The sequence below is a fragment of the Pelodiscus sinensis genome, chromosome 1 (assembly GCF_052426305.1).
Source record: "Pelodiscus sinensis isolate ZL-2025 chromosome 1, ASM5242630v1, whole genome shotgun sequence".
NCBI lineage: Eukaryota > Metazoa > Chordata > Testudines > Trionychidae > Pelodiscus > Pelodiscus sinensis.
The window spans coordinates 98,163,948-98,179,077 of NC_143052.1; the positions used below are offsets into that span (position 1 = coordinate 98,163,948).

General features: G+C 42.1%; 1 protein-coding gene across 3 annotated transcripts in view; it reads right to left on the reverse strand.

Annotated features, from left to right (window-relative positions):
• ABTB3 (ankyrin repeat and BTB domain containing 3) overlaps positions 1 to 15,130 on the reverse strand; it is a 288,887-nt gene that overhangs the window by 170,874 nt on the left and 102,883 nt on the right. Inside the window, exon 1 of one of the 3 annotated variants that reach the window (XM_089781594.1) lies at positions 5,021 to 5,680. The exons of the other annotated variants lie outside the window; for them this stretch is intronic. Coding sequence (XP_089637720.1) covers positions 5,021 to 5,039 — 19 coding nt within the window. The 5' untranslated portion in view covers positions 5,040 to 5,680. Of the gene's footprint in view, positions 1 to 5,020; positions 5,681 to 15,130 lie in introns of those variants that run through there. 3 annotated transcript variants of the gene reach the window in all.

Genomic DNA, 15,130 nt, shown 5'->3' on the forward strand with positions numbered 1-15,130 from the left:
GGCAGGAGCCCAACGTGAGTGGCAGCCCCACTGAATGGAATCGCCAGGGCTGGCTTAGAGCTGCTGTGGCCTGGTGCTGAGGGCCAAGCACCACAGCCTGGGGCCAAACCTGAAGCCTCAGGGCTCCAGCCCTGGGTGGCAGGGCTCAAGTTACAGGCCCCCTGTCTGGGGCTGAAGCCCTTGGGCCTCTCTACCTGAGGTGATGCAGCTGAAGTATGTTCCAGTTTCAGTCCCCTTCTCCTGGGGTCATGTAATAATTGTGTTGTCAGCAGCAGGGTCACAGCACAATGACGTCTGAGAACTGCTGCACTAGGCTATTCTAGAGCATGTGGTACCTCACTCTTTGCACTCCAACTCTGTGGGCTGGCATCATGGAGGCTAGTGGATGCAGCAAAGCTAGAGGCGTCCGGTCTTTTCACTCAATCCATGTAAGGATTGAGATTGCCCCCGGCCCCTGCACAGGGGTACAAGAGGGAAGGGGAGGGGAAAGGTTCTTAAGGCAGTGATAGGGCAGACTTGCTGCTACCTACTTTCTAGCCTCACAAATGGCTTGGAAACCTTCAGAAAAAAACCCACTTCATGCAATTCATAGTGTTCTTTTCCGCCACCTTTATAGATTATGCCACTTCATACCAACGGTAATACAGGAAAGGGATGGGAGACCTCTCTCATGACACTTCATTTCCCTCCCCCATTGCTTCCTTCCTGTGCCAGTTTGTATCTTCTGAGCTAATGAGTTAATTAGACTTAAATCTCTCTAGACCACCCCCAATCTACCAGCTGGGCACAGTTCTCATTGACAAATGTGCTCAGGGCAATTAATTAAAGTTACAGCATTTAGACTGCTGGCCTGGCTGCTTTTGCCCAGATCCTTGTCAAACCCACACACAGCCCAGCAAATCCAAATGTTTGGACACCCAAAATACCAATCAGAAAATGGAAAAGTTAACATTCCCGCAGAAGTGCTAACTTGGCCATGCTCACATCCTGCACAGCTTGTGCTGGATATTCTGTGACAAATTGCAATATCTCAAACAAAAACAAAACTCCACCACCCTGTGTTGCTACCGACAGACAGAGGGAGAGAGAGGCTAATGGTGAACAGGTTCTCAACACAATTATTATTCACAACAGTATAAAAAAGGCAAGAAATACAAATGGTACAGTTCTCACAGTGACACAAAATATCCAAAACAAAAGACCTAGTAGTAATGGGGAAATTTAACTGCTCATTAAAAAAATTAACACAGCAAAACACAAAATTTCAAATAAGTTATTGTAAAGTATTGGGCAGAATTTTTTGTTCCAGAAAGTGGAAGAAGTAACTAGGGCCGTGTCCACACTCAGGGGTTCTTTCGAAAAAAGTACCCTTTTTTCGAAAGAACTTCCCCTGCATCCAGACTCACGCCGCGTTCTTTCGAAATTATTTCGAAAGAACGCGGCTTTTCTTTCGATGGCGGTAAACCTCGTTTCACGAGGAAGAACGCCTTCCTTCGAAAGTTCCTCTTTCGAAGGAAGGCGTTCTTCAATGTAAAGAGGCCGTCTTCGAAAGAGAGCATCCAGACTCGCTGGGTGCTCTCTTTCGAAAAAGCGGATTTCCTCTATCGAAAGATCCGCCTGCAGTCTAGACGCGATCTTTCGAAAGAGGCTCTTTCGAAAGATGCTTTCGAAAGAGCCTCTTTCGAAAGAAGCCTGCAGTCTAGACACAGCCTAGGAGAACCACTATTTTATATTTGCTACCAACCAGGGAGGTATCCGTAGCAAATCTGAAAGTGGAAGGCAATTTGGGTGAAAGTGATCATGATTCTAAGGAGTGAAAGGAGGAGAATGAAGCCAGTGGCCTTCCAAAAAAACAGATGTTAACCAACTCAAAACTGGTAAGTAAGGTCACATGACCTGGGAAAAAAATTTAAGGGCAAAATGGAGTTTAAGAGCGCTGGCAGTTTTTCAGGGAGACAATATTTAAGGCACAACTGCAAACCATCCTGATCTGAAGAAGAGATAAGAAGAATAGTTAGAGGCAAATATAGCTCAATCAGGAGATCTTTAATTACCTGAAAAATCAAAAAGGAATCCTCAAATGGAAACATGGACACATTGCTGAGGAAGAGGACAAAAGAACAGCACAAGCACGTAAGAACAAAATTAGAAAGGCTAAGGGCACAAAATGAGTTACGTCTAGCAAAGGGCATAAATGACAACAAGAAAAGGTTCTTTGAATATATTAGGAGTAAGAGAAAGACAAGAGAACATGTAGGTAGATCCTCCACTTAGCAGGGAAGGAGAAACAATAACTGATTACATCAAGAAACCTGAAGTGTGTAATGCCTACTTTGCTTCAGTCATTACTAAAAAGGTTACTGATGACCAGGTACTCAATTTACAACAAGGGGAAAGGGAATGAAAGATAAAATAGGGAAAGAACAGGTTAAAGACTATTAGATGTCTTCAAATTGGCAGGGCCTGAGAAAATTCATCCTAGATTACTTAAGCAACCAACTGAAGCAATCTTGGAACAGTTAGCAATTATCTTTGAGAACTCCTGCCAGATGGGTGACATCCCAGAAGACTTGAGGTCAAACATAGTGCCGATCTTTAAAAGGGGGAACAAAGAGAATGCAGGGAATTGTAGAGCAGAAAGACAAACTTTGATACCTGGGAATATACTGGAATAATTTGACTACTTAATAATTTGTAAGTCCCTAGAGGATACAGTAATAGGGTTATAATGAGCCAGCATGACTCTCTCAAACAAATAATGCCAAACCAACCAAATTTCCTTCTTTGACAGGGTTACTGGCCAGGAGGCAAGCAGCAGATGTGACAGATCTTAATTTTAGTAAGAAATTTCAACATATTACCACATGACATTCTCATAAGCCATCTAGGGAAATGCAGTCTAGATTGAATTACAATAAGGTGGGTGCACAATTGGGTGAAAATATTCAAAAAGTAGCTATCAGTGGTTCACTGGCAAACTGGGAGGGTGTACCTATTGGGGTCCCACAGGTGTCAGCACTATTCAATATTTACATTAATGGTTTGGATAATGGAGAGTGGAGTATGCTTACAAAATCTGCAGATGCTACCAGGCAAGTTGGGGTTGCAAACAGCTGGACGACAGAATTAGATTTCAAAATGACCTTAAATTGGAGAATTGGTTTGTATTTAATAAGATGAAATTGCTCAACAACAATAACTGGCTAAGTGGTAATGCTGCTGAAAAGGATGTAAGGGTTATAGTGGATCACAAATTGAATAGAAGTGAATAACATGATGCAGCTGTGAACAAAGCAAATACAGTTTTAGGGTTACATTAGCAGGAGAGTCATATTTAAGACATGGGAGATAACTGTCCCACTCTACTTGGCACTGGTGAAGCCTCAGCAGGATTAATCTACTAATTCTGGGCACCAAACTTTAGAAGATGGAGGCAAATTGGAGACCAGAGGAGAGCAATGCAAACGGTGAAAGGTTTAGAAAACTTAATCTATGAGGAAAGGTTATAAACACCAGGCACATTTAGTCATGGGAAAGGACAACTGATGGAGGACTTAAGAAAATGCTTATGTTAAAGATTGTTAAAGAGAATGGTAATCAATTGTTCTACAAGTCCAGTAAACACAGGACAAGTAGTAATGGCTTATTAATCTTTCTAGGCTAGATCTTAGGAAAACGTTTTAACTTTAAAAAAGTAGTTAAACTTAAGACTAGGTTTCCAAGGTAATCTGTGGAAACTCAGTCACTACAGGTTTTTTAGACACAGGCTGCACAAACACCTGTCATGAGTGGTCTAAGGTTGATTTTGTGGACTTGATGGCTTCTCAAGTTCTTGTCAAGCCCTACATTTCTATACTATGATCTAGGATCTTAAACCCACTACACAGACAGTACAAATGTCGGCATGCATAATCAAGTCAACCCGTCCAAGAGTAAAGTCCACCAAAGTTCTCCAAAAGCCATTGTCTTGTCCTTCATATGAGGAAAAACTTTAATGAGCTAAAAAGAATGATGTATTCTAGAAGCATTAGAATTTGACATCAGACAGTTCCCCTCCTCAGCAAAACTCTCTCTCTCTCTCTCTCTCTCTCTCTCTCTCTCTCTCTTCAAAACAGAAACTAATCGCCTTATACAGAATGGGTATTGTGGGTAAGGAACAAGGAACCGGATTTGATTTTCCTATCTGTGCCTGTGTAACCTTGGACATGTCTCTTACTGTTTTACAGATGCAGTCAGTGCCAATCCTACCAATATGCAGTTGTGTAAGGCACCTGAAAGTTTTGGGCACCGAAATTTTCTTAACATCCACCCACCCATCCACCTCTTCCTGTCCCTATTCGGTGGCTCTGCTTCCTCTGGAGCAGATCTGGTTAACTTCAAAGTGAAAAAACCTGCCAGATCTATTAGCAGAACATGAACCTGTGAAAGAGCCATTCAAAGTGGTAATGAAGCCATTTAGCAGGCATTTACCAATCCCAGGTACATACGGTCAGATTCTGAATTTACAGTGTTAGTCGACAGGACCTTAGTTTAAAATTTGCGTTAAAAATATCTCATTAGTATGTTGCTGAAAATTACACATCTCTTTAAAAAGAAAAAAACAAAAACATACCCCATTGTCGCTGCTGGCTGCCATCGGGCATAAGAGCACCAATTAATAGAAGTGCGTAGAGCCCCATAAATCCTAATGATGGCCCTGGATGTGGTATACTAAGAACAGTGCTTTTTTTGTAAGAAAAAAAGGTGCCAGTACTCCAGGCTCAAACTTGTTGAGCACACACACACACACACACACACACACAAAAAGGGGGGGGGGAACTTATTGAGGGGAAAAAAGGGGGGGGGAGGAGAAGAAATGTAGTCGCGGCCCCTTTAAGAGCCAAACCGCCGTACTGGGAGCCAGAAAAAAATGCCATTCCTTTACTGTGTGCTGGGAAAATAGGCAACGGTGCACCATACCATCACAAAAAAAGCACTGACTGAGAATAATAATAAAACTTCCTGTCTCTCCTTCACCCACCTTTGACTGTCTTGTCCATTGAGATGATAAGCGCTTTTGGACAGTAACACCACTTGATATGTGCACGTATAGCACTTAACACAACAGGACTCTGGTCTCAGCTGAGCCTCTAGACTCCCCTGTAATACATACGATAAATAATAAGGAGGTACCCTGAATTGTTTGGAATAAGACAAGACTGTCTTTCACCTTTTCTATTTCCCGTCTCTACAGAACAATTAATCATCACCATGTGCAAGACATTTAGCACTTGTGGTGTCAAAAGTAACAACCACAAACACAAAATAACACCGACCACACATGACACTCTGCAATAGCTAAGCAAAGTAGAAGCTTCTGCCGTCAGAAGTCAAGCAAGAGTCTGACATCCTTCCTCCTGAGCAGCCTCACTGCAGACCCAAGGTGCAGGCCCCCACATCCGGGTGAATTTCACATGTTTATGGAGCTCTAAATACAAGGCCTCCTCTTTAAGAGCTAACTCATGGGCCAGCTTGTGTGGTGTACTCAAAGTAGATAGCAGTGTCAGAGAGGTACCTACAATGTAGGAGAGCCACCACTTTCCTTCCTCCCCTCCTGGCACCAACACATTTGGTTGGGATGAGTCAGACGGAGGCTGGGACATGCACAGGCCAGCATAACTGCAGTGGTGTTCTCAGGGACATAGCCTCAATTCAGTGACAAACTGGAAAAGAAACGATCAATGCCTTAGAAAGTCAGATGCAGGACAATGTAGCACTTTAAAGACTAACAAGATGGTTTATTAGATGATGAGCTTTCATGGGCCAGACCCACTTCCTCAGATCAAAAAAGTCAGATTAGAAAGTCAGGGTTTTAATAGGTACCAGGAGTGATGTGGGGCGTGGGGAGGAGAGGCTAATCTGGCCATGCTGTCCAGCTCCTGTATTCTCCCAGACAGACTCTGACCATGCTGCCTAGGAGAGGAGATGCTGCCTGTCTTGGTGCAGGGACAGAATTCCCTGCCCCACAGGTAAGGGGATGGGGAAGGGAGAGGATGGAGCAGTGCAGCAGCACTCCCCCAAGTCCTAGGCAGCCCTGGCTACTATGCTTGGGATGCTGCTTGCTGCCTGGTACAGTGCAGCAGGACGGACACCTTCCCACCTGGTAATATGGGAAGAGGGATGGAGAGAGCATGTGGGCTCTGAGCTAGGGGTGGGGCAAGGAGGAATCATGCAGGGGGAGGCTTGGTGCCCCCTTTATGTCCCTCCTCACTTGTTGTCTGTGACAGGTACCTTGCTTATTAAAAATCTATAGTTCAGATGACCCTTTGAGGCTCTGAGAAACAAGAGTAAGATACAGCTTACGTGCACTCAGTTCAGCTTTTTTTTTAAGTATTTGTGAAGTATTTGACTGTATTGTGTCAAAGCCCTTTTCCCTTCAGGTCTCAGAGTTAAGGGCACAATTTCTAGGTTCCTGTCCCAGGGCTTATCACCTGAAGATTGCTGTCAAACAACACTGTATCTGAAACAACAGCTCAAAGCAATCAGCCGCTTACTCAGCGGCTAGAGAGGAACTTGTGGAGGAATGGGAAGAGGACAGGAAGTGAATGGGGGAAGGAGTATGAGAAGATAAAGATGACAGGAGCAATACCAGAGAAGAGAAAATGTAATAAGAAAGAACAGTGTATCTTATCACACCCAAGAATTGTTGGGACACACATCAGGGCCTTTCACTTTCTACAAAGAACTGGCTTTAGCCCCTTCTCTGTGCTTAAGCTGCCTCAATCATCTTTGGCCATTTATCCCCTCCCCTCCGCCTCCCGCTGTCTCAGTCACTTTCTACTGGCTATTCTCCTCTGCTACCCCCATGCTACCAGGAGACACTTCCACCTGCTCTTTCACGTTTTCCACATCTGCCAGCTTTCATAAACAGACCCTCTCCTGCTCCCAGCATGGATGCAGGTGATATGGGGCATACTGACTTTGAGGCTGGTGTACAGAAGTTATCCACCCTCTGAGGGCAGGAGGAATGCTGACTGCCTTGGAATAGGATGCCTCCCTATGCAGTGTTGGCCTCAGTGGAGCATACAACACGCCTAATAAAGTCAATGGGATGTGTGGGTAGAATCAGCACCTCCTATTTGTGAATCAGCACCTCCTATTGTGGTATACAATACAGTACACACAGCCCAGAACCCCACTCTGAGGGAACAAGATTGCCTATTCTTAATCAGAAACCTAGGTTGGTGTAAATAAGAGGCACTGTTTGACCCAACTGGCCAGTTTCAATCTACAAGGGAGTGAACATGACTCTCAGTCACAGAGCAGATTTGGGGTGTCACAGGAAGTGGGAGCCAACTAGTTTGAAGTTTGTCTTAATATATTACAGTATATGGTGAATGCCTCACTTTGCAATAGCACTTGGGGCATACCGCACATAAATACTTGTGTACTTTAATACTTGCAGACCCCCTTAATGTCATTAATGCAATGATGCCTTTAGTCCTTGGTAGTAGTTATTTCCTAAGACTCGAGTCTCTAGTTTCATTTGCTTGAAAATGCAGTTTTGGCAGTGTGGAGTAAAAGATGAAATGATATAGCTGATGGCAGAACTAATAATGGAAACGAGGATCCTCCATTCATCAGCATACAAAAGCTACTAGGCATGAGGAAACAATCCTGACAAGGGAACCCTTACAAAGCCCATTTGAGACTTCACTCTTTCTACGTATGGTTCCTGTCCAGAATGCATTGTGGGATATTCACATTGCATAATTACATTCCCACCCTATCCAGAGCATTTGAACTCAAATATAGAATGTTCTGTATTGTGTGTTGGTCCTGTCCTACTTCTCCTGTTTCAATCTGTTGTCTCTAAAAGAGAGATCATCCAGTACTATACATTGGATTTACTACGTAGTGAGTTTATGGAGCTGACCACTAAATAGCTAGAAGCCAAATTCATGGGTTACACTCCTGCTTTATCTTGCATATTTGAACTTGGATTTCCAGAGGTGAAAGTCTAACTCTGTAGCTGCCTAACAGAACTCTGTCCTTAAGAGTCCTGGGGAAAATCTTTCCCTTCTGCACCTTAGCTGTAGCCAGACAAAACCAACCCCCACAATAACACACACATGGTCAACACACACCATTGAGCAGAGGGTCAGTATTCCAAGAAGTTGATGCAAATGCAAATTTTTATTCGATATTAAGTTGCTTTATCACTCATCAACCCAGAATGACTTTGTTGCTTTGGTCCAGAACTTATGCTGTTTTGAGTTAGCAAAATCCTTTCTGCTCTTACAAGACTGAATTCAGTACGTTTTACCAATTCAATCCATTAGCTGATTAAAAGCTATAGACCACACTATTTTGGGCACACTGAGACCATTATGAATAAGAAGTGTAAAAAAAACTTCCAGTATAACCAGTGTCTTTGAAAATGCTACAGGTAATAAGACTTCACATTCAATCTTTCTTCAAATCTGCAATGCCAGCAGGCAGAGAATTTATAGTAGCCTTTGAAACCATCTACTGTATTTAGAAATGAGTTATTGGTACGGTATCTTTAATTCCTGAAACAAAAAAAAAAATTATATAGAAGATATGTCAAACCAAAAAATTATACAGATGAAAAAGAGCACAAAAATGTCACTGATTTATTTCAGCTTCAACTTACAGATGAATGTCCTACAGACAAAAAGAAAAAAGAAGGTAATATTTTTTTCATGTTCTTCTCTTTATACCTATTATATTGAAGTGTTAATATATTTGGATATGCAATTCCATTTTTATAATGATATAAAAACATCCCCCCACACTATTATTAGTTGCCATTAAAAGCCAGTATTTGCCCACAGATGTACCTGAACTAAGTACTGAGTTTCCCTCCTATAGGAAAAGAAATAGCACTGGTAATTCTGTAGGATGTATTAATCCCAAATGCTGACTACTTCATAACAAGCACTCTATTTAAGGGTTCCTATGATGGCCCACACTCAAATAATCTACACTAAACATGCTAAAATTGATAGAACTAGATAAGTTCTTCTCTGAATCAGTACCTTTAAATCTGAGCTTAAGACCCAGGAGTTGAGCATGTGCATAAGTGCCTTACTGAACTGGAACCCAACAACTGAGAGAACTATAAGAAAGGCTAAATGCTCAGATAAGCCCTTTGGGGTAAGATCTGTCTTATCACACTGTATTTACGGAGCACCTGGCACATTTAAGTTCTGGTCTGTGACTAGGGCTCTGAGGCACTACAGTACTACTATAAGGTTTTTTTAAATGGTATTTGTGGCCTGTGCAAGAAAAACTGGCCATGCAGAAAACACAATTTATGAACAAGAGAACAGTTTAACTCTACCATGTCTAGCAAACTAACTCCTAGTAATAGAACTGCAGTGCTTTGGGGAAGTCATCCAAATAATCTTTAACCGTGCTGACTCTTTCAAGAGAAGTTTAACTACTTGTTGGACATCCCTAAGTATGTATTGGACTATAAACTTTCACCTCTTTTTCTGATTTAGCTAAGAGGTAAGAAAAAAATTGTACCTCTCCTTCTATCCTAATACATTTCCCTATATTTTTTTCCAACCTACTGTTAGCCAATACACTCAGTCAATACAAAGGTAACCTATAAAACTGATTAGATTTCCCAGGATTATTGTATTAGAGTCACAATACACCCCCTATTACAACATTTCACAGAAATACAGAAAATGTTGTCAGTCTGGCTGTGTCTAGACTACATGCCTCTGTCGTCAGAGGCATGTAGATTAGACACATAGGCAAAGGCAAATGAAGCCGCGATTTAAATGATTGCGGCTTCATTTACATTTACATGGCTGCCGCGCTGAGCCGACAAACAGCTGATCAGCTGTTTGTCCGCTCAGCGCGTTAGTCTGGATGCTCCCCTGCCGACATCAAAGCCCTTTGTTGGCAGCCCCGTTATTCCTCTTGGGACAAGGTTTACTGGGGCTGCCGACAAAGGGCTTTGATGTCGGCAGGGGAGCATCCAGACTAGCGCGCTGAGCGGACAAACAGCTGATCAGCTGTTTGTCGGCTCAGCACGGCAGCCATGTAAATGTAAATGAAGCCGCGATCATTTAAATCGCGGCTTCATTTGCCTTTGCCAAAACAACAAATCTACATGCCTCTGACGACAGAGGCATGTAGTTTAAACGTACCCTCTGTTACACCTAAGCTTTAAAAAGAGAGGCCAAGTTTTTCAACTGTACACAATACAGTTTTTAAGCCAAAAAAAGAACCTTAATAGTTATGACTGGTTGAAAAAAATAACATATCTGAAAAATATAAAGGACTATGTTTGTAAGTTGTTTTCAAAGTTTCTAATCTGTTCCATTTTCTCAATTGTGAGAGAGCTTATGCAAATATTCGCTAATTTATATCTTTGCAAACTGGTTACTATGGGCTTGATTCAAAACCAACTAAAGCCAACAGAAATATTCCAAGTATTGATGAGTATTTGCCATTCATTGCACCATAATTTTGATTTACGATTTGCATCCTAAACATGGCACTGTTCTGTTACCTGATTGAATGACCAAAGATTTGTAAGAGATTTCTTCTTCTCTTTGCAAATTACTTTTGAGCATTTGAAACTATCCGGTGACCTGTGAATTATTGTATTGTGTAAATAGGACAGAGTTTCAAAGTGACAGTTATTTACTGTGTGCATAGTCTACCAACTGTTATGTGCGTGTATATACAAGAATACACACATATGTCTGATATTAACTGGGTTTTATTGGCAAAAATATTCTGTTTGTTAAAAAAGCACTCTTACAACTGGGGAAGTTTAGCAAAATATGCTTTTGTGAATTCTTTGATTATAGACTATTTTCTTATTGTGATATCCATAACTAAATACTGTAATACATTGGCGTTTAGTAGTAGTTTAGGTTTTCTGTTTACTGTTTTTTCTGTTCCTGACAGACTAGGGTCAAGATTTTCAAGATTTTATTCTTAACTGCTGCCACTCTGGAGGAAGAAAGGGATGCTTATGAAGACAGGGAGATAAAGACAGAGTTACAAAAGATGGAGAATTGGTTGGATAGAGGTAGTTATATGGGTTTCTTTGGATTTTAGGTATAAGTTCTGTGCCCAGAACTAGCAAGAAAAAAAAGGGGGGGTCCACTTGTCACTGAAAAAAATAAAAATGGGGAGTTTAAGTTGCAGATCAGAGCACATTGAACTATACTGTTGTTTGAGACATGTTTGTTTGCAAATATTTTTGCATCTGTCTGTTCTTGCTGGCCATCTGTTGTCACTTAGAATTAGAAAGACAGCAGAATAATTCTCATAGGAAAAAACAAACTCCTACCTGTCATCCGTATTCCTAAAGGGAATGAGACTAAACACTTTATTTTTGAATCACCTGTAAGTAACCCAGAGGCACTGAGACCATTGACAAGGGAGAGTGAAGTCTGCTCTTCAGCTTTAGCTGAGAGGCCGCTGGCTTTTAGCTCATGTTGTAGACAGGCATGGCTTTAACTCCTATAGGTGCAGGTTCAATCCCTTCTGCTGACGATCTAGGTTTGTCAGCTTTACATGCGTTCAGTGGGGGTATGAGAAAATAAGGAGTCAGTAAGATGACTATTTGGCATGGAACGAATTTCATCACGTCTACAAAGGAAAGTTTTCCAAGACTCATGAACAAGCTAGGCCATTTAGTTATGCTGCTTCTTTAATAGGACTCCTGGGTTTTCAATGAACTAGTGTTATCTAAAAAGATGTTTCTAAGTGTTTTCAGTTTTTTGTGTGTCCCTTACCACCAATCCTGAATATTATTAGTTGAAAAACAAATCTTCTCAGCTGGAATTTCAATTCCCCATCTTTTAGAATAAAGGAAATAAAGCTAAAAGATGGTACAGGCTAGTTATATTTGTATAAAATTAATTCTATTAAGTAAATGTACCTGTATTGTAAAATACAAGTCACTTCAATACAGAAAAAAGTAATCTAAATTTTCATAAGTGGCAAATCATTTTGGGTGTCCAGCCTCAGATGATTTTCAGATGATGAGTATGGGTGCTGGAACTAGAGATGCAGGGGAAGGGGAGGGTCCTGCAGCACCCCCTGCCTTGTAGTGGTTTTCATTATATACAGGGTTTATAGCTTGGTTCAATGGCTCTTAGCACGCCATTGTACAAATTGTTCCAGCCTCCCTGAGAGTGAGGCATCCAAAACCACTAGTCATCTTTGAAAACGTAGGAGATGTAGCTGTCAGCAATTTGATAAATTCTGCTCCCTTACAGGTTCTGAATTTCACTTGCACCTGCTGAATAGAGAAAGAAAAAAAGATTCCTCTAATAAAGCATCTTGCCATAATAGTATAAACTAACACCATCAATTACCCAGACAGTACAGATTTCCCAAGCTTTGTGAGTAAAGCCATGAGGAACAACAGTAATAGGCTTGACTAAACAAACTAGTGAGGGGATGACAACATTCATTTTAATATTCTTCATTTTGTTAATATTTATCAGTTTGAATATGGCACATTAACAAACAATAAATATACTAAGAACGCTAATGGATAGGTCAACACGAGTGCTGGGATGTATAATTTTCACTTTGCGTAGTTATACCTGTGCTAGTTCTGATCATGCTAGAGTACATCTACACAGCACCCTAAACTCAAAATAAGATATGCAATTTGTGCTACACAAATTGCATTATCTTATTTCGATTTCAAAATAGTGCATTATTTTGAAATTTGGCATGTCTACACAGTGCATTATTTTGAAATTTGGCACATCTACACAGTGCCAAATTTCAAAATAATGCACTATTTTGAGATGTCCGTTAACCCTTGTGGAACGAGGGTTACAGGGATGCTGAAATAGCATCCCCATTATTTTGGAAAATATTTCTAAATCACAGGTGGCTTGTTAAGGCATGGGGTGGCTATTTCGGGATACTGAAGGTACCGTGAAATAGCCACGCTGAGTAGACATACCCCTACTGTGCCAAAAATGGCAGAGGAGCCATAGTGGCACAAACAAAAGAATGGTATAGTTGCCTGTGTATCAGGCCCACCATTGGGTAGGTGGGGGAGATGATTGAGGGGTCAGTTGCCTCAGGGCTTGGTGATTCTAAAAGGCCTGAGGTTCCTGGTCACAACTGCTGTGATGGCCCCGCGCACTCCAGCCAGCTCTGAGGGTCAACATGGGGAGGCGCCATGCAGTCCAGATGGCACTGGAGGATGGATATCAGAGTCCTGCCCCTTCTGGCTGATGCCCTGCCCCTTCCAGAAGAATGGAGCTGCCCTCCCCTCACATTGCCCAAGGGTCCAGCAATCCAGTTGGCTCCCCAGCTAAGTATGTACTTAGAGTTTGAGACAGGTTCATACATAGGGGTGGGGAATCAGCCTGCCCCACCGCTTGTGCCACCACTGCTACACGCTATTTAGTATTTGATCAGAGCTAGCACAGGTATGTACGTTAACCTCCAGCTAAAACATATCCTTTGCTGTATTCACTTAGCACTTCTATGATATTCTTTATGACCTTTCCATTATTTAGTAAATATATTAAGGGCAAAGCACATCTTTCTTACTGTCTATATAGTGTATGGCCCAGTATGGACTGGACTGGACTGGACTGGATGACCTCCTGAGGTCCCTTCCAGTTCTAAGGTTCTATGATTCTCTACATATTTTTTAGAAAGACATATAAATACACAAAGCACTTTCCACCTTAGGCTCTCAGAGCACTTTACATCCATTAATCAAATCTCTCAATACTGCTATGAAGGTTGGCATTAAAATTCCCATTTTCCAGGAGGAAAAAGTGAGCACAGAGAGGTTAAACAACCTCTGCCCTCAGCAAGTCAGTGGCAGTCAGGGTGTAGATAGCACAGACAAAGCAGACTTGGGCTTCCAATTATCCCACTGTCCAGTCCTGTCCTTTAGTATATGCACTACTGGCCTGAGTCTCATATGGTGTGAATTCTCAATTCATTAACGTCACGTGAAGATCTGGCCAATTGTTAACACACCATTGGACAGGGAAAATAAAGTCATGCTATGCCACTGTGATACCCCTATTGTTGTATGCTTCTACATTGTGGCACATACTAGAAACCTACAACAAGAAACATGCTGCAGTCCATCAAAGAGGTCTGCAAAGAATACATGGTGTGTAATGGCGGAATCAAGTGACTGGCATGGCTATATTACAAAGGACTGGCCAGCAGAACGTGAAGACAAGGTCTTGAGAAGGAAGGCTGAAGTATTTTGGAACAGGTCATACAGGTGTCAAAAGAACTGCATTCCTAGACAAACCCATGACAGGATGCCAACTGGCAGAAGATGGAAAAGAGGAAAACAGACAGGCCTGCTGAATGGGGAGGGCAAAGAAGCAATTATCCTAAGGCCCAGCGATTCTAAAGAATCCAGGGCTCCAGCCACAGCCACCATTGCCATAGTGACAGCAGTGGCATCCGGCACCCAGAGCTCTTTACATCGCCTCTAGAGCACTGCATGTCCACTATGGGGGGTTTAAAGGGCTGGGGGGGGGGCCATGTTCTTGGAAATGCTGAGGGCTGCAGGGGACATGGCAAGCTCGCTACCCTGGCACCACCCCTTCCACCTGAGGCCCCACCCCTTCCGGGAGCACAGGGCCGCCGCCCCACCTTGCTCAGAGGCCTGGCATCTATTGTCAGAGGAACCAACCACCATAACAGATAAGCAAACCATTGGGGATGGGACCATCATGGAAACAGGGCAAGAAATGTGGTATTAGATAGACTGGCTTGCCTCATGTGTCACAGCGCACGAGAGCATTGAACTAATTAAAATAAATCCATTGACTCTGAAAAGCTTCACTGATTGATACCAGCTGAGGAATGATAGAGAACTGATTGGTGTAAATATAAAACATGAGAGCACTTGAGAAAAAAAAAAGAACCAAGCCAGCTGCAGTTCAGCAGAATCTTACCCTGGGATAACATCTCTGATTCAAGTCTAGATATTTGAAATGCTTCCCAGGATTTAACCACCAGACGTTGGAGAGTTTAGAATCCTAAATGCTTGTGCTACGAGACAGGGCATGCTAGACAAGTAAAGAGTATTTAAACTACATTTCTTCGCATTTCATTTTGTACCAGGGTCTATCATGCCTAA